The 24182-nt window shown below is 63.8% G+C and overlaps 4 protein-coding genes across 7 annotated transcripts; all 4 read left to right on the top strand.

The window, feature by feature from the left end:
• Positions 1-258: 258 nt before the first annotated feature.
• Positions 259-3888, top strand: RSKR (ribosomal protein S6 kinase related). The gene is made up of 12 exons (XM_032707868.1): positions 259-315; positions 403-612; positions 1283-1366; positions 1444-1512; positions 1684-1753; positions 2441-2548; positions 2722-2762; positions 2859-2886; positions 2971-3060; positions 3131-3219; positions 3295-3405; positions 3486-3888. The coding sequence occupies exons 1-12, from the start codon at positions 259-261 to the stop codon at positions 3705-3707; spliced, it is 1179 nt and encodes a 392-aa protein (XP_032563759.1). The 3' UTR covers positions 3708-3888.
• Positions 3889-4209: 321 nt separating this feature from the next.
• Positions 4210-13095, top strand: SPAG5 (sperm associated antigen 5). Of its 4 annotated transcripts, XM_032707800.1 has the most exons (25): positions 4210-4404; positions 4602-4703; positions 5294-6519; positions 6556-6834; positions 6917-7109; positions 7450-7569; positions 7701-7793; positions 7909-8043; positions 8341-8460; positions 8715-8807; positions 8969-9103; positions 9203-9296; positions 9381-9474; positions 9561-9642; positions 10064-10197; positions 10507-10672; positions 10803-10977; positions 11088-11159; positions 11303-11426; positions 11702-11813; positions 12026-12106; positions 12192-12335; positions 12481-12555; positions 12741-12821; positions 12914-13095. In XM_032707800.1, the coding sequence occupies exons 1-25, from the start codon at positions 4381-4383 to the stop codon at positions 13031-13033; spliced, it is 4074 nt and encodes a 1357-aa protein (XP_032563691.1). In that variant the 5' UTR covers positions 4210-4380; the 3' UTR covers positions 13034-13095. The 4 variants fall into 4 exon arrangements, with proteins under 4 accessions (XP_032563691.1, XP_032563693.1, XP_032563690.1 ...); XM_032707799.1 differs by having other exon boundaries at positions 4211-4404; positions 5294-6834; XM_032707801.1 differs by lacking the exons at positions 4210-4404; positions 4602-4703 and adding an exon at positions 4734-4830 and having other exon boundaries at positions 5294-6834.
• A 1926-nt stretch (positions 13096-15021) lies between these two features.
• ALDOC (aldolase, fructose-bisphosphate C) lies at positions 15022-19035 on the top strand. Its single transcript, XM_032707562.1, has 9 exons — positions 15022-15159; positions 16083-16205; positions 16288-16499; positions 16592-16646; positions 16735-16895; positions 17404-17487; positions 17571-17745; positions 17829-18028; positions 18524-19035. Exons 2-9 carry the CDS (start codon positions 16094-16096, stop codon positions 18617-18619), a joined length of 1095 nt encoding a protein of 364 aa, XP_032563453.1. The 5' UTR covers positions 15022-15159; positions 16083-16093; the 3' UTR covers positions 18620-19035.
• A 501-nt stretch (positions 19036-19536) lies between these two features.
• On the top strand, positions 19537-23648 carry PIGS (phosphatidylinositol glycan anchor biosynthesis class S). Its single transcript, XM_032707560.1, has 12 exons — positions 19537-19601; positions 19713-19852; positions 19929-20040; positions 20511-20600; positions 20735-20826; positions 20928-21126; positions 21407-21549; positions 21651-21765; positions 22015-22160; positions 22279-22379; positions 22738-22948; positions 23047-23648. Exons 1-12 carry the CDS (start codon positions 19568-19570, stop codon positions 23320-23322), a joined length of 1659 nt encoding a protein of 552 aa, XP_032563451.1. The 5' UTR covers positions 19537-19567; the 3' UTR covers positions 23323-23648.
• Positions 23649-24182: the final 534 nt, after the last annotated feature.

The raw sequence follows: 24182 nt of genomic DNA, 5'->3' as shown, positions 1-24182 counted from the left end.
CCTAATGTGTGTGGGGGGGATCCTGGATCAGGGTCGGGATCAGTCACGGGTGAGTGAGCAACCCCAAAGTGGTAGTGGTGGGGGTCCCGGAGGGTGGGGGGTCGGTCACGGGTGGGTGTCGCGGTGCAAGGGGCAGCACCGCCGCCGTGCCCCGGGGCGGGGGGTGGTCGCGGCGGGCGGGGCGGGGCGGGGCGGCGGGGTTATGTAAGGCGGCGATTACCGGGGACCGGGCCCGGGGCGCGGCCGGGCGGCGCCGCGATGGGAGCAACGAGCAGCGGCCCCGGCCCGGCCCCGGCCCCGGTGCGGCCCCCCCAGGTGCGTGCGGCGGCATCATCCCGGGGGGTCCCCCCGGGCATCCCCCGCCCCGGGATCCCCCGGGTGACGCTGTCCCCGGTTCCGCAGGGCCGCGCCGTGGGGTCGTGGGTGCGGGCGCTGCTGAGCCGCGCTGGGTCGATGCCGGTATCGGTACCGGTGCCGGTACCGGGGCTCGCCCTGGCCCCGCGGGGCCCCGCCGAGGAGCCGCCTCTGCCCGGGTGGCCGCTGCCGCAGCTCGTCTCGTTGTTCCTGCCGGAGTTCCCCGTCCGCCCCTCCGCCCGCCAGGAGCAGCTCAAGGTGCCGTCCCGGGGCCCCCACCCTCCGAACGGGGTCCCGGTGTATCCGAACGGGGTCCCCGAACGTCCTCCTGGGGCGCCCGCGATCCCACATCCTTCCCCGGAAGCCCCGGGCGCCCTAACGGGTCCCCTCGCACCCTGTACTGGGATTCCTGCTCGTCCTATCGGGGTTCCTGCACGTCCTACCGGGGTTCCCCAGCGCCCCGAGCATCCTCCTGCGCCGTCCGTGTATTCCGTGCCACCATCCCGGCACCGCCGACCGCCTTACCGAGCTCTCCCCGCACGCTGTACGGGTCCCTGTGCATCCTTAGCGGCGTCCCCGGTCGTCCCGCCGGGTCCCCTTCTATCCCCGCCACGTCCTCGTGCTCCGTGTCGAGCCTCTCTGTGTTCCACCGGGGTTCCTCTGCACCCCACCCGGATCCCGCGTGTAGTACCGGGGTCCTGTGCATTCTGTCAACATCCACCACTGTCCCGGTCCTCCGTGTCCCTGTGCCCCACACTGGGTCCCCATGTATCCTGCTGGGGTCCCTATTGGGTCCTCCTGGTCCCCATGTGTCCCCACCGTGCTCTGTGCCCACACCCTCCCCCCCCGCACCACCCCTTTCCTAAGCACCCCAAGCCCATCTCCATGGAGTGCTCAGACCCCGTTCCTTTACCTCCCTCCCCCCCAGATCCTGGGCTTTGTGGCCAAAGGCTCCTTCGGGACCATCCTCAAAGTGCTGGACTGTGGGAAGGAGAAGGTCTGCGCTGTGAAGGTGGGTGCTGCCCCCGGGGCCCATGGGGTGCCCTCAGCTGCCCCTGTCCCCCTCTGACAGCCCCTCATGCCCCCCAGGTCGTGCCCAAAGTGGAGGTGCTGCGCCGCGACACCCTCAAGCAGTGCAAGGAAGAAGTCAGCATACAGGTTAAGGGGGGAGCCAGGAGGGACCTCAGTCCGTAGAGGGGTTCAGGGTGGCCATGGGGACATGAGGAGGCTGTGGGGGCTGCGGATGGAAGGTGGCAGAAGCGGGGTCCCCGGTCCCCCCTTGGCCCCCCACCCCGGGGGCCGCTCACCCTCTCTGCTTTGTATCCCCAGAGACAGGTCAGGCACCCGTTTGTCCACGGGCTGGGGGACAGCTGGCAGGGCCAGCGCCACCTCTTCATCAGTGAGTGACCATCTGCCTGCGGGCTCGCCCCGGCCCCCCCTGCCCGTGCACGTGTCCCTGCCGCCCGCACACGTGTCCCCGCACACGCGCGCGCTCCCCCCGCGCAGCCGCTGCCCCGTGGGGATCCAGGCGCTTGGCTGCCGGCTCCCATCTCCCACCCCGCACCCACCACACGCATAGGGATGGGGGGATAGGGATGGAAACAAGCCACAGCAGCGCAGGGACCGGTGTGGGCATGAACAAAGTACCCCAGCCCTAGTGCCTCCATGGCCCCGGCGGCCCTGGTGGCTGTGCCACCTCAGTCCCTGCAGTTTGCATGTTGCCAGTGCCTGTGTGACCCCAAGGAACATGTCACTTTGGTACCTGTGTGGCCACAGTGCTGCCCACCTGGCTCTGGAGCCCATGTCACCATGGGACACGGCCCCAGTACTCACATGCTCCCATGTTACCTTAGTCATGCCTTTGTCACCTTAGTGTCCATATTGCCCTGGTGCTTGTGCCACCTCACTGCCCTCATAACCCCAGCGCTTCCATCACCTTGGTGCACGACCATGGTGCCCGTGTCACCTGGGTGCATGGCCACAGTTACCCCTGTGGAGTCCTGTGCCCATGCCTCCGTGGTGTCCCTCATGCCTGCCTGGCCCCATGGTACAGCCCGTCGGTAAGGCACGTCCCCTGTCCCGACAGTGTGCACCTACTGCAGCACTGGGGACCTGCACGCGCTCTGGCGCGCCGCCGGCTGCTTCGCCGAGGCCACCGTCCGCCTGTTCGCCGCCGAACTGGTGCTGGTGCTGGGTGAGTGACCTGCCATGCCAGGGGCAGTCACCACTGTCCCCACCAACGGGGACCCGCAGGTAGGGTCAGCCATCCCCCAGTGTGGGCAGCTGCCTGCTGGGTGCACTGGGGGTGGCAGTGGGCACCGTGCTGGGAGGGGTCATGTGGCACTGATGGCTCTGTCTTCTCCCCAGTGTACCTCCACGACCTGGGCATCATGCACAGAGATGTGAAGGTGGGTGGCAGCAGTGCTGGGGGGCTGGAGGAGGGGGTGGGGGGGTTTCTGAACCCCTGGTATGGAGAAGCCACCTCAGTGCCTCTCTCATTTCAGATGGAGAACATCCTCCTGGATGAGAGAGGTAAGAGATTGGTGGCACCGCCTTGGGGACATCCTATCCAGGGCGACACCCTCTCCATGGGGACAACTTCTCCTGCCCCTGCAGGGCACCTCAAGCTCACAGACTTTGGCCTCTCCCGGTACCTGCAGTGGGGCGAGCGAGCCCACACAATCTGTGGCACCCTGCAGTACATGGGTAAGGGGGCAGAGGGGGGCTACGGTGGGGGGCATGGCCCCTCCAGGTGCTTACCCACTCATCCCCATAGCCCCGGAGGTGCTGAGCGGGGGGCCCTACAGCCATGCGGCCGACTGGTGGTCCCTGGGAGTCCTGCTCTTCGCCCTGGCCAGCGGCGAGGTAAGGACCACAGCGTGGTGGGGGAATCAGGGACACCCCAGGGAGAGCCAGAATTCATTCCATGCCCCCCCCCAGTTCCCTGTGGCGCCGGCGGGGGACCATGTGGCCATGCTGGAACGTGTCAAACAGAGCAGCTATGAGAGCCCACCTGCGTTCAGCCCTGAGCTGGCCCGACTGCTTGCCGAGGTAACCTTCCTGCCTTGATTTTGAGGCTCCCTCTGGATGCTGGGATCCCCACCACTCACTGTCCTCCCTCTGTTCCCCAGTTGCTGTGCCACAACCCCCTGTACCGCCTGCGCTACCTCCACCACTTCCAGGGCCACCCGTTCTTCCGTGGAGTGGCCTTCGACGCTGACCTGCTGCAGAAGGACCCGGTGGTGGTGGCAGTGGCCCCGCAACCCCGCGAGCAGTCCCCGCCCGACCCCGCCACCTTCGCCGACTTTGACTACGACCTCGCCGCCCCCCCGGACCGGCCCTGGCCTGGCTGAGCCACCATGGCTGGGACCCTCGGCATCGCTCAGGGACATCCCCCCACCCCGGCAGCGGGTCGGACCCTGCTGGGCCGGGTCCCCCACGGGCTACCCGGGTACCCCCAACCTCACCCCCGGGTACCTCAACTCTGTACCTCTCCCCGCGGGAGCAATAAACCCGAGAGCCGCGGGTACTGCTGAAGGTGCTGCCCTGACTCCTGCGGGACGTCCGGGGGGAAAGCGCGACCACCGCGGCGGGTCGCGGGACTGGAGCCCCGATCCCTCGGGTCGGGGTTGGGGCAGATCTGGGGGGGGGGGCGTGTAAAGCTGGTTCTCCAGGGGCGGGCGCTGGGGGAGCCCCAGGGTCGGGAAGGAGTTGGGTCCGTGCCCCCGTCCGTCTGTCCGTCTGTCCGCGCCCGGAGCCGTGCAGGGCGGTGTGGGCGGGGCTTCCCGGGAGTGGGCGCGGCCTCCGCGCAGGCCCCGCCCTCGCGGTGACGCGCGCGCGGCGCAGTCAATCAGAGGCACGTCTGGTTTTCAAACCGGCGGCGCGCGGGCGGCGGGGCTGGGCCGAGAACCGGCACGCGAGACCACCCGGGCGGGGCACGGCACACACCGACACCGAGAACGGGCCCGAGAGCGAGAGTGAGGGCGAGGCCGAGAGCGTGAGCAGGGCCGGCACCGTTCCCGGGCCATGCAGGCCGCCAAGACTCCCGCCGTGAGTGCGGGCCGGGGCTGGCGGGCGGTTTGGATGATCCGGTGGGGCGGGGAGGGGCGAGGGGGCGGTGGCGGTTTCAGGGCGGCCCGGAGCGCTCCCGGTATCTGTGTGTGCGTGTATGTGTGAGTATGTATGTGTGTGTGTGTAGGCGGCGGCACTGCCCGTGCTGCTGCCGGTGACCCCCGGTGTCCGCCCAGGCGCAGAAGCGGCCCCCGCGCATCGCGCTGCAGGAGCTGCAGCTGCAACCGAGCGCCGACCGGACCGGGCTGACCCCGCTGTTCCACCGGCTGCGGCTCAAGGTCGGTGTGCGGCGGGTAACGAACGGGTAACGGGGAGGGCTGCTGGGGTGCACTGGAACTGGGGACGCTGCGGGGCATAGGGGGTACGGGGGCACTGGGCGGGAGTGTGAAGTGAGATAACGCGCAGGTACCCTCGAAATGCCAGGCAGTGGAAGGATTGTAGGAAAAATTATTGCCGAAGTCGAGAACGCTAGACTTAAAAGAACATTAACCTTATCGGCGTTTCAAACACCGGGCCCTGGGAAAAGGCACTCCCCCCTGTTCTTCTTAGGGCTTTTATCATCCCTGCCTGCCCCCCGCTCTGTGGGGGCCTTCGACATGTCTGTAGAACTTATCTTTTCTCATACTAGGGACCTTTTCTCTGGAATGGAGGAGGAGAAAACATTAAAACTGCCTGTGGGGAAAGATCCCTCTTATAGGCAGGAAAGGTTTCTTAAGTGAAAAACTCTAGTCTCATAAAATCTTTCAGAAGGGTCTTCTACCCTTACAGGGCAGTGGGGTGGGGGGAAATGGGGAGGCTGGGGAAACGGCTGCTGGGTGCAGGGGGGAACAGCTGCCCTGACATCCCCTTCCCCCCAAATGTCCTGTAGGACCATGACTGTGCCACCCCAGTGTCCCGTGCCTGGGGCTCCTGCAGCAGAGTCACCAAGGTGCCTTGCACCCCTGGACCCCTGCGAAGTGCTACCCTACTCCCCCCCAGCAGCACCACCTCAATGCCTTGCACCCCAGGGCCCCAGAACAGCACCACTTTGGAGCCCTCCAGGACTTCTACCCTGGGCCCCCACACCTCGGAGCTCCCCAGGACTCCCACCCTTAAGCCTGGTGCCTCTGAGGCCCCCAGCAATCCCACCCTTATGCCTGGTGCCTTGGAGCCCACCAGCAGCACCAGCCCAGAAGCCCCTGGCAGTCCTATTCCAAAGGTCAGCATCCCAAAGCACCCCGACAACACTGTGCCAGCACCTCTGTGCAGCCTGGTCCAGAGGCTCAGCAACACGGAGCCCTCCAGCATCACTGTGCCAGCCTCCATGTGCAGCTCCATCCCAGACCCCAGCACCCTGGAGCCCTCTGGAAACACTGTGTCAGCTCCCCCATGCAACTCCATCCCTGTACCCAGCACCCTGGAGTCCCCTGGAAACACTGTGCCAGCTCCCCTGTGCAACTCCATCCCTGTGCCCAGCACCCTGGAGTCCCCTGGAAACACTGTGCCAGCTCCCCTGTGCAACTCCATCCCTGTGCCCAGCACCCTGGAGTCCCCTGGAAACACTGTGCCAGCTCCCCTGTGCAACTCCATCCCTGTGCCCAGCACCCCTAAGTCCCCTAGCAGTGCCATGAAAGCCCCCCTGTGCAGCTCCATCATAGGACCCTGCACCCCAGGGCCTCCTGGCACCAGCTCCACCCCACAGAATATTTCTTTCCATGGGTGGCAAGTGGCACACCCAGACTTTTCCTGCAGCCCTGTGGCCTCTGAGTCCCCAGCTGGAGATAGGAGTACTGGTCCTCTGCCTTGCCAAGGCACCCCTGAGGGAGCCGAGTCCCCTGCCCCTGCCCCTCCAGAGCAGAGCCCACCTGGACTTGCTTCCACTGGGACAAGTGTGTTGGAGCCTGCTGGGTCAGAGGCAGCCATTGCCCCTGTCACCTCTCCTGAGTCAGCCCCGGGTGCTGTGTCCTGGATGTTACCACTGGAGTGGCTGGAGAAGACCCTCAATGTCCCATCCCTGATGGAATCCCTGCAGCACAACCTGCTCCTCCACATGCCACAGCAAGATGCCAATTGCAGTGTCACTCCTGTGTCCACCATGGTCACTGGCACCAGCAAGACTCCAGTGGCTAGCGTGGATGCTGGCACCAGCATGACCCCAGTGGCTAACGTGGATGCTGGCACCAGCACGACCCCTGTGGCCAGCGTGGTGACTGGCACCAGCACGACCCCTGTGGCCAGCGTGGTGACTGGCACCAGCACGACCCCTGTGGCCAGCGTGGTGACTGGCACCAGCACGACCCCTGTGGCCAGCGGGGTTGCCAGCACCTTCATGACCATCCAGGACCTGTGGGAAAGGAGCATAAACAGATCTGGGGGAGGCCTGCTCTGTGCCAAGGACAGTGCTACTGAAACAGACTCCTTGCTCTGGCGGTAAGTATGAGGACATACCCCCCTGGCTGGGGCTGTGGCACCTGTGGGCTGTCTCTGCCCTAAGCCCTCTCTCTGTCCCCAGCTGTCCCCGGGAGGAGCTGAAGACCCTGCCACGGGCAGAGCTGGAAGGGCGGCTGGAGAGCACCCTCATCATCATCGAAGCCCTGGCACTCCAGCTGCGTGGCTTGCAGGGGAGCCAGCGGCTGCTGCCTGGTGTGGGGCCGGCTGAGCAGAGGGACGTGATCACACAGACAGACATCACCCGCCCTGAAGGGGTAAGAGTCCTCTCTGAGGTGATGCCACCCTGTTCCCTGCAGCCTCGGTGCCGTGACAGTGCCCATGTGCCGCTGGCGAGACGGTGACCCCGGCTGGGCTTCAGCCCAGTGGAGTGGAAGTAAAGCAGGGCTGCTGCAGCACAGCATCACATGCCTGGTTGCTGCATTATCACGCCCAGATCAACCCGCTGAGTTTGCTGGATTTGAACCCTTGTGGGGGGAAACATCCCTGGCACATGCAGAGGGAGGATGGAAGATGTCATGGCCGACCAGCTCTTGCTGGACCCAGGGTGGAGTGGGGCTGGTGCTAAGCCCTCTCTGCTCTGCTGGATGCCCTTAGGAGGAGGAGATTTACCACCACCTCTACCTCGAGCAGTGGAAGAAAACAGCGGCCCTGCAGCGGCAGCGGGGAGCAGAGCAGGATCTGCAGCAGGAGCTGGAGCTGGCTGCCAAGAACGTGGTGTGTCTCACTGGCTGCATGCAATGAGTGTGCTGGGTCTCAGCTGGGCAGGGCACACGTATGTGCCTGGCACTGTCTGTGCCAGCTACAGGAGTGCTGCTGGAACTCCAGTGTCCTTGTCCCTTCCCTAGACCGCCTGGAGGAGCCAGTGCCTCCTGTTCCGGGGCCTCGTGGATGCCGCCTTTCAGAGACTGCAGGATGAGAAGGGAGCCCTCACACAGGAGGTGAGCCCTGACACTTCAGTCTGGTTCCCCTTTCCCCTGGGTTTGGGAGATGATGGTGCTGCCAGCACCCACGGCAGCTGTCCCCAGTGTCTCACAGTGCTGTCTCCTCCTGTAGCAGGAGCAGGTGAGGGCCCTGGTGTCCCGGTGCAAGGCGGTGCTGGAAAGAGTGCCCAGCAAGCTGAAGAGCTGCCTGGAGGAGCGGGATGCCATGAGGCAGCGAGCAGACGAAGCCCTACGAGCTAAGGAGGAGGTAAAGGGGGAGTGTTGGGAGCAGTCTCTCCTGTGTTTGTGCCTTTGCTAAGGCATCCTGTGTCTCTGCCCCTCTCTGGGGGGTGAGGGTCTCCTGGCATCCCAAGGGAAAAACCCATTATGGAAGGCCAAGGGTGCTGTGGCCGTGTGGGGAGATGGAGCTCTCTGGATGGGTTTTTGGTGCGGTCTGTGTCTCGCTGGGAGCAGGAATCCTAGGCTTGCACAGCATGCAGAGATGGCTCCCGGGAGTTGCCCCTCATGCAGCAGCATGCCTGGGGCAGCATCCTCTCCTTTGCAGGGCTGTCGCTTCCTGGAGGCCTTCCGCACCCACGCCAGCGCCCAGATCAGTGCCCGTGACCAGAGCTTGGCCTCCCAGAGAGAGCTGTGCACCCTGCTGGCAGAGGCCATCGACCTGCAGGTACTGAGTGGGGTGGTACCCCCAGCTGCCCCCCACCTGGGTGATCGGGGGCTGGAAGGGCATCCCCATGTCCTGAGCCTGGATGGTGCTCTGCGATGGGCTTGGATGGGCTTGGGTGCACCGGAGGTTTCCTGGTGCTGCTGCTGGGAAGCTACTGCAAATTTGGCCTCAGGGCTGTCACTTGCCTCCTCACGTGGCCATTAAATGTTGCTTCTCCACCATGGCACCGCTGACTCATCTCTCCTACCCCACAGAAATCCCTGTCTGCTGAGGCTCAGGCTTTCCGGAAAATCAGAGATGTCACCTTTGAAAATCTGCAGAAGGAAAGGAAAGCCATGAATGTGGAGGTGAGGGGTGTCCCGGGGGGGCTCAGCCCCTTGCTGCCCTGACAGTGCTCTGTGCCATGAGCAGCCTGACTGCAGACCTGTCCCTGGTCACACAGCAGGGCAGTGCCACCAGTGCCATGGCAGTGCCATGCTGAGCTGCCCGGTGCTGTCTCCCTTCCCAGCGGGAGCAGGTGAGGGCCCTGATGTCCCGGTGCAAGGCCGTGCTGGAGCGTGTGCCCAGCAAGCTGCGGAGCTGCCTGGAGGAGCGGGATGCCAAGAGGCAGCAAGCAGACGAAGCTCTTCAAGCCAAGGAGGAGGTAGGGAGGTGCCTGGTGCTGAGTGATGTCCGAGGTACAGGGTGATTTGGGGCACCCCATGGGGAAGAGCAGCCTAAAACAAGCACTGTGCCCCCACAGGTGTCCCACCAACTGCAGGAGACCTCGATGGCCCTGCAGAACGCGGAGGCTCAGCTGGAGCAGCTGACGGTGGCCAACTCACACCTTACAACAGGTAGGGGTGGGTGACATGGGGGTTTGTAGCTACCCCCTCCCAACTGCCCCTGTCCTTCTGCACTGACTGCTCTGTCCCTTGCAGACCTGAGCTCTGCAATGACAAATCATGCCAGTGTGGAACAGGAGCGGGATGCACTGCAGCAGGATAACAAGAAGCAGCAAGAGAAGATGGACGAGTGGGTTTGAGCCCTGGGGTCCTGAGCCCCTTCTCACCCCTTGCCCCCAAAATGCAGCACCCCCTGACTCCATCCCCTCCCCATAGGCTGGCACGGGAGAACAAGACCCTGAAGGGGAGGTGTGATGAGCTGTGCCAGGAGCTGCTGGAGGCCACCGAGTGGCGGGAGGTAGGAGCTGCCTGACCCTGCCCGCACTGCAAGTGCTGCTGGCCCCCATGATGGCCTCTCTAGAATGCTGGCAACCGGCCAGGAGCGGGATTAGCCCTCCTGCAGAGGGGGGATGAGCCCTCGAGGGCGGGTTGACATCCCGCACGTAGCACAGCTTTTCATCCTGCCCATCGGGTGATTCCCCGGGAGGGGGCTGGGCAGCTCTTGGAGATAATTTTCCCCTGCAGGCATGGAGCCATCTCCCAGCCTGTCCTATGTCCCCAATAAACTGTTAGTTTCCAGGAGTTATCTGCTGGGATAAAGCTGCCCTTGATTGGAAACAGCACCCTGAGGCAGGGGAGGGTCTGTGCTGGGGGTCCCAATGGGCCCCCCTGGGTCTCCCTTTGGCTGTTCATGGCCATGTCCCTCCACTCTCTTGCAGTTCCTTGATCAGGAGAACAACATGTCCCGCATGCAGCTGCAGGAGGTGGAGGCCAGGCTGAAGTCCACACAGGCCGCTCTGCAGGAGCGTACCCTGCAGCACGAGAAGCTGATGGATTCCCACCAACGCCTGCGGTACTGCCCCACTCACCACCTCCACTTGAACCCCTCTATTTTTGGGAAATCAAGCCCTTCCTGAGGGGTGGGGGAGACAGAGGGGACCATGGCTATGGTCATTTCTGCCCCAGCCAAGTGTGGTTGTCCAGGTGGGTGGGAGACACTTGGAGAAGCCCAGCAGAGACCCCATCTTGGGGTAAGCTTCCCAAATCTGTAGGATTTGCACCATGGCTGGTTCATGGTGAGAGGCTGGCATGGGAAATGTCCCAATCCCACATCAAGGAGGGGGAATATGCTGCTCCTGCTGAGGCTGATGCCATCCCATAGGGAAGAGCAGGCTACCCTGAGCAAGGAGGTAGAGAGCACCAAGGCCGAGCTCCTCAATGTGCAGATGAAGAGGAGCAAAGTTTCCTGGTGCTCCAAGGACATTGCAGAGTGCCACACGCGGCTGCAGGAGCTTGCTGACTGCCTCAAGGCCGCTCTAGAAGAGCAGGTAGGAACCTTGTGCTGGGGACAAAGGGCAGTCACACACCCGTGCCTCTCCATGGCGTGGCTTCCAGACCCCTGTGCTTGCTGGGGCAGTCACAAGCTGCACTCTGCTGTGCTCTCCTTCCCCTCTGAAGGATAATGATGATGCCCCATCGAGAAGCAAAGCCTGGACCCCAGCAGGGCGGGCCACAGGCTGGCAGACACCCCGGCGTGCCTGGACCCCTGCCTTCCGCACGCCAGCACACCGCACCCCACACTGCACCGGCAGCTCCTTCGTGGGCAGCGTCCTGAAAGCCATGTCAGGGAAAGGTGAGCTGGCACCCCCTGCCTGGGTTTTGGGGCATGAGGATGGAGATGGCTCCCTCCCGTGCTGGGGGATGTGCAGGGCTGGGCACAGCCTCTGTCCTCTCCTCTCGCAGATGCCAGTGAAGCCACCAGAGGTGGGAGTGCTGTTACCAAGGACAAACTCACATCCACACCAAAGCCAGAAGGTATTGGGGCTGTCACTGTGCCCTGGACCCTGCTGCAAAACTGCAGTGCTGCTGCACAGAGTGATGAGCAGGGATGCCTTCCTCTGTGTCCCCTGTGGCTGATGTCCCTCTGTGCCGCTCATGAGGCTCTTCCCTGCCTCCAGATCCTGAGGAGAGTCTGCTGGAGAGCGTGAAAGAGCTGAAAGCTGTGGTCTCCAACCTTGCCATGCTGAGCTTCCGCATCCAAGAGCTGGAGCAGAGCGAGTTCAAGGCACTGCAGATGGAGATGTGAGTTCAGCAGGGGCTCACATCAAAGGCCAGACAGGGGCATCACTCTCCTGGGCATGACCTCTCCTGCAGGCAGCATGCTTGTGTCTGCCTCTTGCCCCAGCTCTGGATTAGACCTCTCGTGCCATGGCTAGATGGGCTTTTTCCAGATGGCTGGGTTTGGACAGTTGTCTTCTCACACCATGGGGCTGATGGGATGGCCAGAAAGGGGTTTGGTACTTGGTGCTGTGCTCTGCTGTGATCCCCAGCCGCTCACCACCACTGTCCTCTCCCAGTTCCGACTTGCAGCTCCGTCTGGAGACGGTGACAGAGGAGAACCAGGAGAAGATGGATGCCCAGGCTGCCACCATTGCCAAGCTGAACAAGGCACTGAGGACCAAGATCGAGGTGAGCTGTGCCAGAAGTGGGCCAGCGCTCACCCCAGGGCAGAGCCGAACTGGGACGGGCGCTGATCTAGGACACAGAGAAATCTGGTGATGCCCCATGGGTGCTCCTGGCTTGTCTGACCTTCTTGAACACGAGAAAACCCTCTTCCCCACAGGGTGCTGGGGGTGTCCAGGGCCGGGCACTGCCTGACACTGCTTCTTCCTCCCTTGCAGAGTGAGAAGGAGCTGCAGGACGTGGTGAAACAGCAGGAAGAGAAGATGTTGAAACTCATTGACAAGAGTGGGGAAGTCACGGTGTGTGATGGGGGCACAGCTGGGCTGCATGCTGGAGGGGCTGCTGGTCCCAGGACCCCTCTCAGCAACTCCTCTCCCCCCACAGATGCTGAAGGAAGAGGTCTCCCAGCTGAAGCGCTCGCTCCAGCGTGCAGAGACGGAGGCCAAGGTGCTGTGGGAGGAGATGCGGGAGAAGGAGCCCAAAGTGGACACTGCCCACGTCCAGGACCGGGTCTGGCTGCGGCAGGAGGTGAGACCAGGGGGCTGCTGAGGACTCCTCGTGTCACCAACCCCGCCCTGGACAAGAAGAGCTCTCCAAACCTTGCTCCCTGCAACACCCCCTTATCCCAGGGCTCTTTCCCCACAGTGATCTCAGCAGTGCTCACTCCTTGCAGGTGGATAAACTGCGGCTGCTGCTCCTGGAAAAAAGGGATGAGAAACGGCTGCTCTATGACAAGTGCCTGGCGCAGGTATGGAGAGCCCCAAGGGGCTGCCTTGGTGCCAGTCATAGAATCAGAATGGTTTGTGTTGGAAGGGACCTTTTGAAGATCATTTAGTTCCAACCCCCCTGACATGGACAGGGCTCCCCTCTCCCTTTTGGGCTCATCCCTGCCCAGGTTTGGAGCAGGCTCCTGACAGGCATCTCCTACTGCAGGAAGCGATGCTCCGTGATGTCCAGAAGGAGCACATGAAAGAGCTGAGGACCCACGAGGAGATGAAGGAGAAGATGAAAGAAGTGAGGTTTATGGTTCATTGCTCACCCTTATTGTGACTGCAGTAAAATCACCTCCCATCCCAAACACTCACTAATGCTTCTGCTGTCCCCAGGTCCTGTCAGCCGTCCCTGAGGTGGTGGTGGTCTGCCAGGAGTTCCAAAGCCTGCTGCGGTACCTGGGCCTGAAGCCAGACAGCAAGGAAGCTGCTGAGCCGCTACCCCAAAACCCCTAGCTTGAAACCTTTCTGTTCCTAATGTTATAATTGTTTATTGAATAAAGTTTTGTTGGCGTTTACCCTGCCTGGTGCGTGGATTCAGGAAGCTCCTGGTGCTCTGGGTGGGGACAAATTGTCCAGCCTGTGCCGGCTGCTCCTGTTCCGTCACGGGGCTGTGGGCACAGCTCCTTGCCACTCCAGGGCCTCTCCTTCTTGGTAGGGACCACATCCCCCACTGCCAGTGCTTGCTCTCAATGAGGCACTGCATTCCCCAGGCTCCCACCCCGCAGCCTCGGCAGCAGCCGGACTGTCCGGGCTGAGCCAGCTTCCCTCCCCAGCCCCCCCCTCCTCCTCCTGCCCTAGATTCCCTCTGCGACACCCCTTCTCCTTCCCCCTCCACCGGGATCATCTGGATCCTGCACACCCCCATCTTGGGGTTGTGGGCACATGCCTGTCGTGTCAGGATGGTTCTAGAGGCTGGATCCTGCTCCTCATAACGGGGCTGTGGGCACACGCCTGTTGCACAGGGATGTTTCCCCCACCCAGCATGGTTCTAGCAGGCAGCATCCCATGGCTCAGCCAGTGCTGGGAGCTCTGCCAGCTCCTGCTCCCAACCCCCCCCTTGGCCCCCGCTGCTGCATGGAGGGGGGCTCCCTTTAGGGGCTCCCCTGCTCCCAGCACAGCTCCAACCTCACCTCCCTCTTTCCCTGCTAGGGCAGCTCCTGCGGGATCCCCATCCCGGTGTTCCCGACCCCAAGGATGCTCCCCACCACCGTGGGGACCACATGGCGCCTCCCTCCCCTGCGATGGCTCAAAATAGCAGCACTCAAACAAGTGCTCTGGTTTTTAATGGCCTGTTTCTCCTGCCCAAGGGGGGGGGGGAATCACCTTCCCCTGCCCTCTGCCACAGCCCTGATGCTCTGTGTGAGGCAGGGACTGTGATACCCTCGGTGCTGGCACCCTGATTTCCCCAGGGAATGGAGGTGTTTTCCCTGGGAAATGGAGGTGTTTGGGACTGTGCCTCTGCTTCCCGGGTGTGCGGGTGGCCCTTGGAGAAGCAGCACTCGCTTCTCCCTGGCATCACCTCCCTCCCTGCTCTGGCTGTAACCCCGCTGGTTGCGGGGATGGCGGGTATGGCCCCCCAAGATGAGAGGCTGGCAGTGGGGGCTCCCGGTTCTGTGATGCAGGGAGAAATGTGCTCCTTTCCCTGGATTAGGGCCACGCGGGGCAGCTGAGCCCTCCTTTTACGGCGGGATTCAGCACAGCGGGGCCCTGGCAGCTGTCCCTGTGGGGTGAGTGGGGACACTGGTATTGTCCCTGTGCTGGTTCCAGGCGGTTGTTTAGGGGGGCTGGTCTCCAGTGAGTGCCTCCACCCTGTCCTGGGGGCTCTGAGGCTCAGTACTGCTGGGGTTTGGCCCCTGGTCGCAGAGGTGACCCAGCCGGGGGGTCTGGAGCATTAACAGTGGGGTGGCACAGCGACCCCAGCCTGAGGGTGGTACAGGGGGTCCCTAGCCCAGAGGTGATGAGGGGAAGGTCTCTGTTCCGAGCTGGTAGTGGAAATAGGGGGGCACAGTGGTTTCCCCAGCCTGGCGGATGGCACAGGAGGTCGCTGTCCCTAGTTGGCAGTGGCACAAGGGGGGCACAGTGGGTCCCCAGCAGTAGCAAGGGGGTGGCAGGCAAGGTCCCTGCCCATAACCGGGCAGGGGTCTGTGGGACAGAAGGGTCTCCAGCAGCAACTGGTGGTGGCACAGCGGGGTGCCTGTGTGACACGGGGGGCTCTGCCCATGGCAGGGGGTGACTCAGCTGTGTCCCCGGACTATGTGTGTGTGGGGGGAGCACAGAGGGGTCCCCAACATCAGCGAGGGGCTGCAAAGTGGAGGTACAACAGGGTCCCCAGCCCGGAGTTGTCACCCTGGGGTCCCAACCAGCGCGGGGGTTGTCGCCGGCCAGGGGGGGGAAGAAGGCACGACACTGGCGGGGGGATTGTGGTCGCCGGGGGCGGGGGCGGCGGGGGGCGGGCCCGGGGGCCGGTCCTGCCCGGTGCCGCCCCGCCGGTCACGTAGCTCTGCGGCATCGCAGCCACATTTACCGGGGGGCCGGAGCTCGCAGCCCGCAGTTCGCGCCCGCCGCCGCCGCCCTACACGGTACGGGGGAGCCGGGGGTCAGATGGAGCCGGGGGACTGGGGGGAGCTGCCGGGGGGCTGGGGGGAGCTGCCGGGGGGCAGCCGGGGGACGCCGGCGGCGGGAGGTGGCAGCCCCGCTGAGCCTCCGGGATGTCTCCGTGCGGCATCCGGGGGTCGTGCAGGGCTGGGGGTCTCCAGGGCAGAGGGACCCCCGAACATGGGGGTGTTGGGGGGTCAGGGAGACCCCCCGGTGCGCTGGCGGAGCTCGAGCCCCGATGGTGCCGGCCGGGGAATGCGCTGCCCCGAGGGGCATCACTGGCCCCGCGACGGCGCCAGCCGCGGGGTATTGCCGTCCCTGGGGTACCCCAAACTCCGAGTACCCCCATCCCCGGCTTGTTCCCCCCGGCGTCTCCCCGTTCCCCATTCCCGGGGTATTTCCGTTCTTCCGGGTTATCGCCATGCCCCGCGTACTTCTCCGCGGGGTATCCCCGGCCCTGGGGTATCACCATCTCCGGCGTCCCCCAAGCCCCGGGTACCGCCAAACGCAGGTAGTGCCTCCCTGGGGTCTCTTCTTCCCTCTTTCCCAGGGTATTTCCGGCCCCCTGGTATCCCCATCCCCGGGCTGTTTCTGTCCTCCGCGGGATATTCCCGGCCCCAGGGTACTCTCATCCCCATCCCCGTGCGCTCGGGGCCCTGCCCCGGTCCCCGCGGAGCTGCGCTCCCTCAAGATGGCTGGGCTGGGGGCGGGCTGGCAAGGCAGCAAAATGGCTGGGAACTGCCCGGCATCCTCCACTAATGCCCGCCACGAGGCTTACACAACACCCCTGACCGGTGGGGTGGTGGTCCCAGCCCCGTGGAGGGTCCCGGGACCCCGTAGGAGGGGGGTACGTGTGGTTTTGGGAGCCGCCCCGGTGGTGCGTGACTCAGTCCCCGTGCGCTCGCAGCCACCGCCACCATGACGCACCAACACCCCGCGCTCACGGCCGAGCAGAAGAAGGAGCTGTCGGACATCGCGCTGCGGATCGTGGCCCCCGGGAAGGGCATCCTGGCAGCCGATGAGTCCGTAGGTCAGTTTGGGGGAAGGGGGGATCTGCCCCACCACCCCTTTTCCCCACTCTGGAGGCTGATGAGGTTGTTGGGTGCCCTCAGGGAGCATGGCAAAGCGCCTCAACCAGATTGGGGTGGAGAACACGGAGGAGAACCGCCGGCTGTACCGCCAGATCCTCTTCAGCGCCGACAGCCGGGTGAAGAAATGCATCGGGGGGGTCATCTTCTTCCACGAGACCATGTACCAGAAGGCTGATGATGGCACCCCCTTTGTCCAGATGATCAAGGACAAGGGCATCGTTGTGGGCATCAAGGTGTGGGGGGATGTCCGGTGGGTTTGTGGGGTGCTGAGGGTGTGTGGAGGGTGCTGGTGGGGGCTCAGCACCGCCTTCCCCTCACTCCACAGGTGGACAAGGGTGTTGTGCCACTGGCTGGGACAGATGGCGAGACCACCACGCAGGGTAGGTAGAGCGGGCAGGGGATGGGGCTGGAGCCAGGAGGTTTGGGGCCATGGGTTTGGGGCTGTGGGGCTGACGCACTGCCCAGCAGGTCTGGATGGGCTGTGGGAGCGCTGTGCCCAGTACAAGAAGGATGGGGCTGACTTTGCCAAGTGGCGCTGCGTGCTGAAGATCAGCGAGCACACCCCCTCTGCGCTCGCCATCATGGAGAACGCCAACGTCCTGGCCCGCTACGCCAGCATCTGCCAGCAGGTCTGTGTGTGGGGCCAGGCATCGTCCCACCGGGTGGGCAGTGACCTGTAGGATGGGTATTAGCCTGCGTGGGTGGGTATTGCTCCATGGAGGCGGGCACAGATCTGTGAGGCTCAGCATTGACCCTGTGCATTGATGACCCCTGGGGATCATCCCATGGGTGGGGCGGGACATGACCCGTGTGCTAGGTAACACCTCACGTGGGTTATTGGGCATTGCCCCGTGGGGTGGTCATCACTCATGGGATCAGGCATCAGTCCGTGGGGCCAGACATTGCTCTGTGGGGCTGGGCATCACCTCACAGAAAGAGACATTGCTCCATGGGGTCAAGAATTGACCCTCCCAGGCTGGGCATCCCCCTGTGGGGCTGGGCATCGCTGGCAAGGGTTTTGGTGTTGAGCCTTAGGGGTGAGCATCGCTCTCTGGGTGTGGGCATTGTCCCACACAGCCATGGGGCTGGGGGATGCCCAGGGACATCACCGTGACAGCATCTGCCTGCTGTTTCCAGAACGGCATCGTGCCCATCGTGGAACCAGAGATCCTGCCTGATGGTGACCACGATCTCAAGCGGTGCCAGTATGTGACGGAGAAGGTGAGTGGTGGGGTGGCAGCAGGGTGGGCACTATGCTGTGCTGTGTCGTGCTGGGGGGACTCCACACTGCCCATCCTCTCCAGGTGCTGGCAGCTGTCTACAAGGCACTGAGCGATCACCATGTCTACCTGGAGGGGACCCTGCTGAAGCCCAACATGGTGACCCCTGGGCACTCCTGCCCCACCAAGTACAGCCCTGAGGAGATTGCCATGGCCACTGTCACCGCTCTGCGCCGCACTGTGCCCCCAGCCGTGCCAGGTACCAGCCCTGGGATGTGGCAGGGACCAGGAGGGGGATGGCCTGTGTCCCCCCGCCCAGTGCCATAACCCTGCTCTCTGCAGGTGTCACTTTCCTGTCTGGGGGTCAGAGTGAGGAGGAGGCTTCCATCAACCTCAATGCCATCAACACGTGCCCACTGGTGCGGCCATGGGCCCTCACCTTCTCCTACGGGCGGGCGCTGCAGGCGTCGGCGCTCAACGCCTGGCGTGGGCAGAGGGACAACGCCGACGCCGCCACCGAGGAGTTTGTCAAGCGTGCAGAGGTGATGGAGGTGGCCCTCCTGGGAGGGGGTGCTGAGGGCTGTGTCCCCTGGGGTGGTGGGGACACCAAGGGCTGTGCCACCATGGGGTGGTGGAGAGATAGAGGGGGCTGTATCCCCCAGGATGGCGGGTATGCCGAGGGCTGTGAACCCATGGAGGGGGGGATGCTGAGGACCGTGTCCCACAGGGTGATAGGACTGTGCCTCATGGGACAAGGGATGCCAAGGACCATAGTCCCTGAGGAGGTCACACAGTACTGTCTCCATGGGGCACAGTGAGGGCTGTGTCCCCAGTAGGGGAGTGGGGGGTGCCAAGGACCAGATCAGCTGTGGGATGATGGGGGAAACCAAGGGTTGTGCCCAGTGAGATGAGGGACACCAAGAGCCCTGTCCCTGTGGGAGGGGGATGCCAAAGGCTGTGACCCCAGGGGCTGGAAGACCCCAAGGACCACACCCCAAGAGGTGGGGGGAAACCACTCACCTTTCCTTTCCCCGCAGGTGAACGGGCTGGCGGCGCTGGGCAAGTACGAGGGCAGCGGGGACGACTCGGGGGCCGCCGGGCAGTCCCTCTACGTGGCCAACCACGCGTACTGAGCCCCGGCCGGGCACCCCGCCGGCCCCCGCCCCGGCCCCATCCCCACCACCGCTCACACCCCGCTTCCACCCCAGCCACCCAGGGGAGCCACCACGCGGGGAGGGGAAGGGGAGCGCGCCCCGCGGGCCGGCCCCACGCCGCCGCACCCGCGCTTGGAGTGGGGGGTCCGGGTTCCTCCGGGTCCTGCAGGGAGCCACCCGGGTGCCCCTTTGGCAGGGGGCTCCGGCCGGGCAGTGAGGGGGGATTAGGGCAAGGCCGCGTGGGGGGGCAGGAGGGGAGGCCTGGGGGTGCCCCTGCCCTGCCGTAGCTTTGCAGTCCTGGTCGCCGCCGCCCTTGGGGGCGCCTGTGTTGTGTTCGCCGTGTGTGCACCCCGTGTACCAAATAGCCTAACAACGAATAAATGGTAGAGACAGCGCTGCGCTGCGTTCTTCCTCGCCGCAGGGCACCCGGGAACCACGAGCTGCCCCATTCCGGGCTGTCCAGTACCTCCGCCCGCTCCGGGCACTTCCCGCAGCCTGTTGTGCTCACTGGTGCAATGAGCTGTGCCCAGTCTCAGCCCACCCACAGCCATCGGGAGGCTCTGTGAGCTCGGCTCTGTGAGTTAGGCTGTCCCTATGGGCCACGGGGCGGGTGAGGAGCCCTCCAGCAGCCCTTCTCCTCCCCAGTCCCTGTGTCCTCCCATTTCCCAGTCCCGCTGCTTGACGTTGCACCGGAGAGTCCCCCCCGACCGCCGCGCACGCGGCAATACCGCGTGTCCCTCCGCGGCACTCGTAGAGCACAAGGCCCGCCTCTTCAGGGCCGGGACATGGTCTGATTGGATTTTCTGCCCGCCCGTCTGTGCCGCAGAGCGGCGCACTCCGCGCCTATTGGCTGCCTTGGGCATAGCGAGCGTTGAGTGGCTTTGGCTGCGCGCAGGCCACGCCCCCCGGCCGGACCAGGAAGTGAAAATGGCGGCGGCGGCGATAGCGGCGGATGAAGCAGGTACTGGCGGGGTTGGCGGTCCGGCGCTCGTTCGCTCGCTGTCTCCCGGCCCCGGTCCCCCGGCTCCGGTCCGCAGGGAGCCGGGCCGGTGCTGAAGTGCTGTCCCTGCAGAGCGGGCGCGGGGCCGGCGCGCCGCCCTGTCCTTCGCGGCCATCGCCGTGGTGCTGGGGCTGCCGCTGTGGTGGAGAACGACCGAGACCTACCGCGCCGCGCTGCCCTACGCGGACATCGACGGACTGGGCCAGCAGCCGGTGAGCGCCGGGAGGGGCCGGGGTCGGTGGGAGCTCGAGGGGCTCGTGGGCCCGCGCTGACGCTGCCACTGTGCAGGTTCAGCTGGTCGTGCCCGTCGCCGTGGTCTTCAGCTCGGGGTCCGTGCCCGGGGACCTGCCGAGCCCGCTGCCGTTCAGGGACGTGCAGGAGAAGAAGATTTCCGTGAACCGTGAGAGACACCCCCGCCCCCCTTGGCTGTCCCTGCATCATCTGTCCCTCCTGGGTACCCTCGTTCTTCCCCGAGGGGTTCGAGCCTGCTCATAGCTTCTCTCCCGGGCAGTCCGGAGCTCCCCAGACCCCAAACCCACGTTCACCAGCACGATTCTGCCCTGAGCCAGCAGTGCAGGGAGCAGAGGGGACAGTAAGGTCTCCATTGTGCTGCAGGGAAGGAACCAGCTTCTCTCCCTGGGGATATAGATGAGGGAGCCCTGGGAGGGTGGGATGTGCCTGGGTGATGAGGGGCTGCCCTGCTGCCTGCACTGACCAGCTGATGCCACCTGCCATGATGGGTCACCAGGCTGGTGCCCAAAGGACTTTGCGGCATGTGTCCTCCTGGGGTTGCACCTTGTCCCTCTGAGCCACCTCTGAGGTGCCCAGGGACCAGGATTAGCAGATTCATTCAGCTTTATCCCCCTGTAGTGAGAACCAGCGTCACATCCCGCTACGAGATGGCCTATCGGGGCACCACGGCCCAGGAGGAGGCAGCTCTGGCTGCGGCCACTGCACGAGGTACTGGAGCAAGGGACTGGTGAGGAGAGGTGCTGAGCACCTCGTCATTGCTGAGCAGAGGGCACAGTTTGCTGTGTCTCAGAGTGAGGATTGGAGTGAAATTCCCACCCTGCTGATGACTCTGTGTTCCCCAGAGGCTGACGCTGCTCTGCGCCCACTGCAGGACGTCTCGATGGGCTCCCTGACCGTGTACGTGGTCCCCGAAACCTCTTCTCTCCTGCCTCAGGTAGGGAGGTGCTTCACCCCTCAGAGGTGCCCTGGGGGAAGGGACATGTCACAGGTGGCTGTCACAGGTGGCACTGAGGTGTTCTCCTGCCCCTTCCCCAGGGCACCAGCGTCTACGTGGGGAGGCACCGCAGCGCCCTGGTGAGGGCCGAGGGGGGCCTGGCTGCCCTCCACGCCTGCCTCCGGCAGGTGACACAGCTGATGTCCTTCACGGCCACCTCCATCGCTGCTGCCCTCTCGGACCGTGTGCCCAACAGCCGGCTCAGCCCTGACGCACGGCGCTCCCTGAAATCCAGCCTGGGTATGGACCTGACCTGGGGAAAGCCCGCTGTTCCTGGGGGAGATCCTCTCCCTGCTCCACTTGTAGCATCCCTGTGTGTCTTCTGGGCTAACAAACCCTGGGGTCTTCCCTTTGCAGTGTCTCTGGGGCAGGGTTTGTGCTGTGATTGCTGTGATGGGGCACTGGTGTGTGACCCTGCATTGGGGCAGGCCAGGGAGGAGGGGTCAGATCCTGCTGCTCTGGGGAGCTCTGTGATGGTGCTGGCTGTGCTGGTGCCTCACAGGCCGTGGGTCCTTGGCAGGATATGAGATCACCTTCAGCCTGCTGAATCCCGACCCCAAGTCCCACGCCGTGGACTGGGACATCGAGGGGGCCGTGAACCGCTACGTGAAGCCTGTCCTGGACAAACTGAGCTTGGTGGCCAACTTCTCTGTGGACTCACAGGTGAGGCCTGGGAGAGGCAGTGGGGAGAGCCCAGCCCTGGGCTCCCCAGGTGTCCTGGGACGCACTTCTCTGCCAGCAACGTGTCCCTTGTGTGCCCGCAGATCCTGTACTACGCTGTCCTAGGAGTGACACCACGGTATGACAAGGAATCTTCCAGCTTTCTCCTGAGTGCTCACAGCCTCCCACACGTCATCAACCCCGTGGAGGCTCGCCTGGGTGAGCAGCATGCTCGTGTGGCTCACTGAGATCTGCCTCATGGGACCTGGCTCTGCTGAGGGAGAGGGGACAGCTGTGCCTGTGGCCTGTGCCCTTTTTCCCTGCCAGCTCTGGATGGGAGCAAGGGTGACTGAGACCTGCCAGTGTGGCAGTTCTGCTTGGGGCTGGCTGTGAAGGAGGAGCTGGGCTCAGGGCTGCTCTTGCTGTCTCTGCTGGCTAGGAGAGTTCTTTGACTCTGTCCCACTGCAGGCTCCAGTGCTGCCTCACTCTACCCTGTGCTGAACTTCCTGCTATATGTGCCAGAGCGCTCCCACTCCCCCCTGTACATCCACGACAAGGACGGAGCACCAGTGAGCACCAACGCCTTCCACAGCCCCCGCTGGGGCGGCATCATGGTACGGGACCATGGGGGTGCTGGCAGTGCTCGGACGAGGTGGTGGCTCCCCGTTCCCAGCTGGTGACCTTGCCAGTCCCGAGGCTCCAGCTGTGTCTCACTGACATGCTCTCCTGCAGGTTTACAATGTTGAACCCCCTGCTTCCCCCCAAGTCTCTCTCCCGCTGCACGTGGACGTGGACATGGCACGAGTGATGGAGGTTTTCCTGGCCCAGCTCCGGTGAGGATGCTCTCTTCTCTCCCTGTACCTCTCTGTGCTCTCCTGGCCCATGTGGAAATCAGTGGGGTCAGAGCAGGCTGGACCCAAGCAGCTCATTTGCTTCTCACACTGTGGGCTCTAGAAGGCTGAAGGTGGCTTTTCGTGGCCTTTGAGGTGCTGGCTACTGGCCATCACTGCTCCATGGCCAGGAGTGCTGGCACATCTCCCATCTCTTAAGGTAGGAGGGTTTGCTTGTCCTGCCCCAAATCCAGGAGGCAATTAAGCAGGATGGGTACTGAACATAGCAGGGAATAAGAGCAGGGAGCTTGTGGAAATGCAAGTTTGTGATGTGGGCTGGGACCTTCCCCTCTACTTCTAGGTTACTCTTTGGACTGTCTCGGGAAGAGCTGCCCCCCGAGTTCTTGCTGGAAAGCCCAGGGAATGAGGGGCTGACCGACTGGGAACTGGACCACCTGCTCTGGGCCCACACTGTGGAGAACATTGCCACTGTGTCCACCACACTGACCTCGCTGGCCCAGCTCTTGGACAAGATCGGGAACATCGTCATCAAGGATGATGTTGCCTCTGAGGTAGGGCTGGGACACCCTGAGGTGTGCAGTGGAGGGGACTGGGTGTCCCTGTGATCCTCCATGGCCAGGGACTGACCCTTGGCATTATTCCCTCACAGGTGTACCGAGCAGTGGCCTCAGTGCAGACTGCTGTGGCCAAGCTGGCTGTGGGCCACCTGCACTCGGCTTTCCAGGCCAGCAAGGAGGCCGTCACCTCCTCGGAGCGGGCTTTCTTTGACCCATCTCTCCTCCATCTCCTCTACTTCCCTGACGATCAGAAATTTGCCATCTACATCCCACTCTTCCTACCCATGGCTGTCCCCATTCTCCTGTCACTGGCCAAGATTGTCCGGGAGACCAGGCAGCGTAAGAAGGAGCCCACCAAGATGGACTGAGCCCATGGCACTGGTGCCCTGCCTTGGGGCTGTCCCCACCTCATGGGACGTGTTGTCACAGACTCATGGCCCAGGAAAGTGCCTCAGAACAGTGTCAAGGCCAGGCCTGGCAGCTTGGCTTGGGTCTGCTGTGGCCAGAGTGCAGAAGTGGGAAAAGAGGCTGTTTTGGGGAGTGGGAGATGGTCTCAGTTGGGGTGCCCTTCCCCAGAAAGGCAGAGAAGAGAGGGAGGGGGCTCCCTGTGTGCACCCCCAGCCCTGTACTGTGTTCAGAACAAGCTGCTGTGTAAATAAATAACCCCCTGTTGTGTGGGGGGGCTGGTGTGGGGCTTTGTGAACCTCCATGAGCCATCTGGGGAGGGGGGGAATACCTATTGCCCTGCCTTCCCCTGGCCCAGCTTTCCTGCCCCCACGAATTTCTTTGTAGGGTTACTCCTGCCTTGTGGGTATTATTTTGTGGGGTTACTCCTGTCTTATGGGTATTATATTACGAGACAGCTTTACTCCTGTCTTATGGGTTTTTGGCCAAAAATACTCAGTTGTGGAGGGGCTGGGGGGCAGGTAATGCAGTCTGTGTCCTGTTGAGGGGTACAGAGCCCCTGGGGGCTGCCACACCTTAGCGGGGTCCAGCTCCTCCGCTGTGTGTCAGCCTGAGGGTCAGGGGGTGGGTTATGGGGGGGTGCCCCTGTGCTCTCCGCGGCAGGTGGGGGGGTCTGTCCTCACCACACCTGCGTTCCTGGGGGGCTGTCCCCCCCCATGCAGGGGCGCTGGCGTGGGGGAACGGCATCTTCTCCAACAGAAGCCCTCCTGAGCCCCTGGGAGCAGCGAGGGGGGCTGTGTTGCCCCTTTCCCCTCCTTTCCCC

The sequence above is a fragment of the Chiroxiphia lanceolata genome, chromosome 20 (assembly GCF_009829145.1).
Source record: "Chiroxiphia lanceolata isolate bChiLan1 chromosome 20, bChiLan1.pri, whole genome shotgun sequence".
Taxonomy (NCBI): Eukaryota; Metazoa; Chordata; class Aves; order Passeriformes; family Pipridae; genus Chiroxiphia; species Chiroxiphia lanceolata.
This window is presented reverse-complemented; position numbering and strand designations above follow the sequence as displayed.

Excerpts from the sequence above, each read along its gene's own strand:
- RSKR (XM_032707868.1), top strand. The coding sequence starts at position 259 with ATGGGAGCAACGAGCAGCGGCCCCGGCCCGGCCCCGGCCCCGGTGCGG. Across the intron at positions 1,513-1,683 it reads AGGAAGAAGTCAGCATACAG|AGACAGGTCAGGCACCCGTT; the intron begins GTTAAGGGGGGA and ends TTGTATCCCCAG. Across the intron at positions 3,061-3,130 it reads TGGCACCCTGCAGTACATGG|CCCCGGAGGTGCTGAGCGGG; the intron begins GTAAGGGGGCAG and ends TCATCCCCATAG.
- SPAG5 (XM_032707799.1), top strand. The coding sequence starts at position 4,381 with ATGCAGGCCGCCAAGACTCCCGCC. Across the intron at positions 6,835-6,916 it reads ACAGACTCCTTGCTCTGGCG|CTGTCCCCGGGAGGAGCTGA; the intron begins GTAAGTATGAGG and ends CTCTGTCCCCAG. Across the intron at positions 7,570-7,700 it reads AGCTGGCTGCCAAGAACGTG|ACCGCCTGGAGGAGCCAGTG; the intron begins GTGTGTCTCACT and ends TCCCTTCCCTAG.
- ALDOC (XM_032707562.1), top strand. The coding sequence starts at position 16,094 with ATGACGCACCAACACCCCGCGCTCACGGCCGAGCAGAAGAAGGAGCTG. Across the intron at positions 16,206-16,287 it reads GGCAGCCGATGAGTCCGTAG|GGAGCATGGCAAAGCGCCTC; the intron begins GTCAGTTTGGGG and ends GGGTGCCCTCAG. Across the intron at positions 17,746-17,828 it reads TGTGCCCCCAGCCGTGCCAG|GTGTCACTTTCCTGTCTGGG; the intron begins GTACCAGCCCTG and ends TGCTCTCTGCAG.
- PIGS (XM_032707560.1), top strand. The coding sequence starts at position 19,568 with ATGGCGGCGGCGGCGATAGCGGCGGATGAAGCAG. Across the intron at positions 20,601-20,734 it reads GGCTGCGGCCACTGCACGAG|AGGCTGACGCTGCTCTGCGC; the intron begins GTACTGGAGCAA and ends TGTGTTCCCCAG. Across the intron at positions 22,380-22,737 it reads GTTTTCCTGGCCCAGCTCCG|GTTACTCTTTGGACTGTCTC; the intron begins GTGAGGATGCTC and ends CTCTACTTCTAG.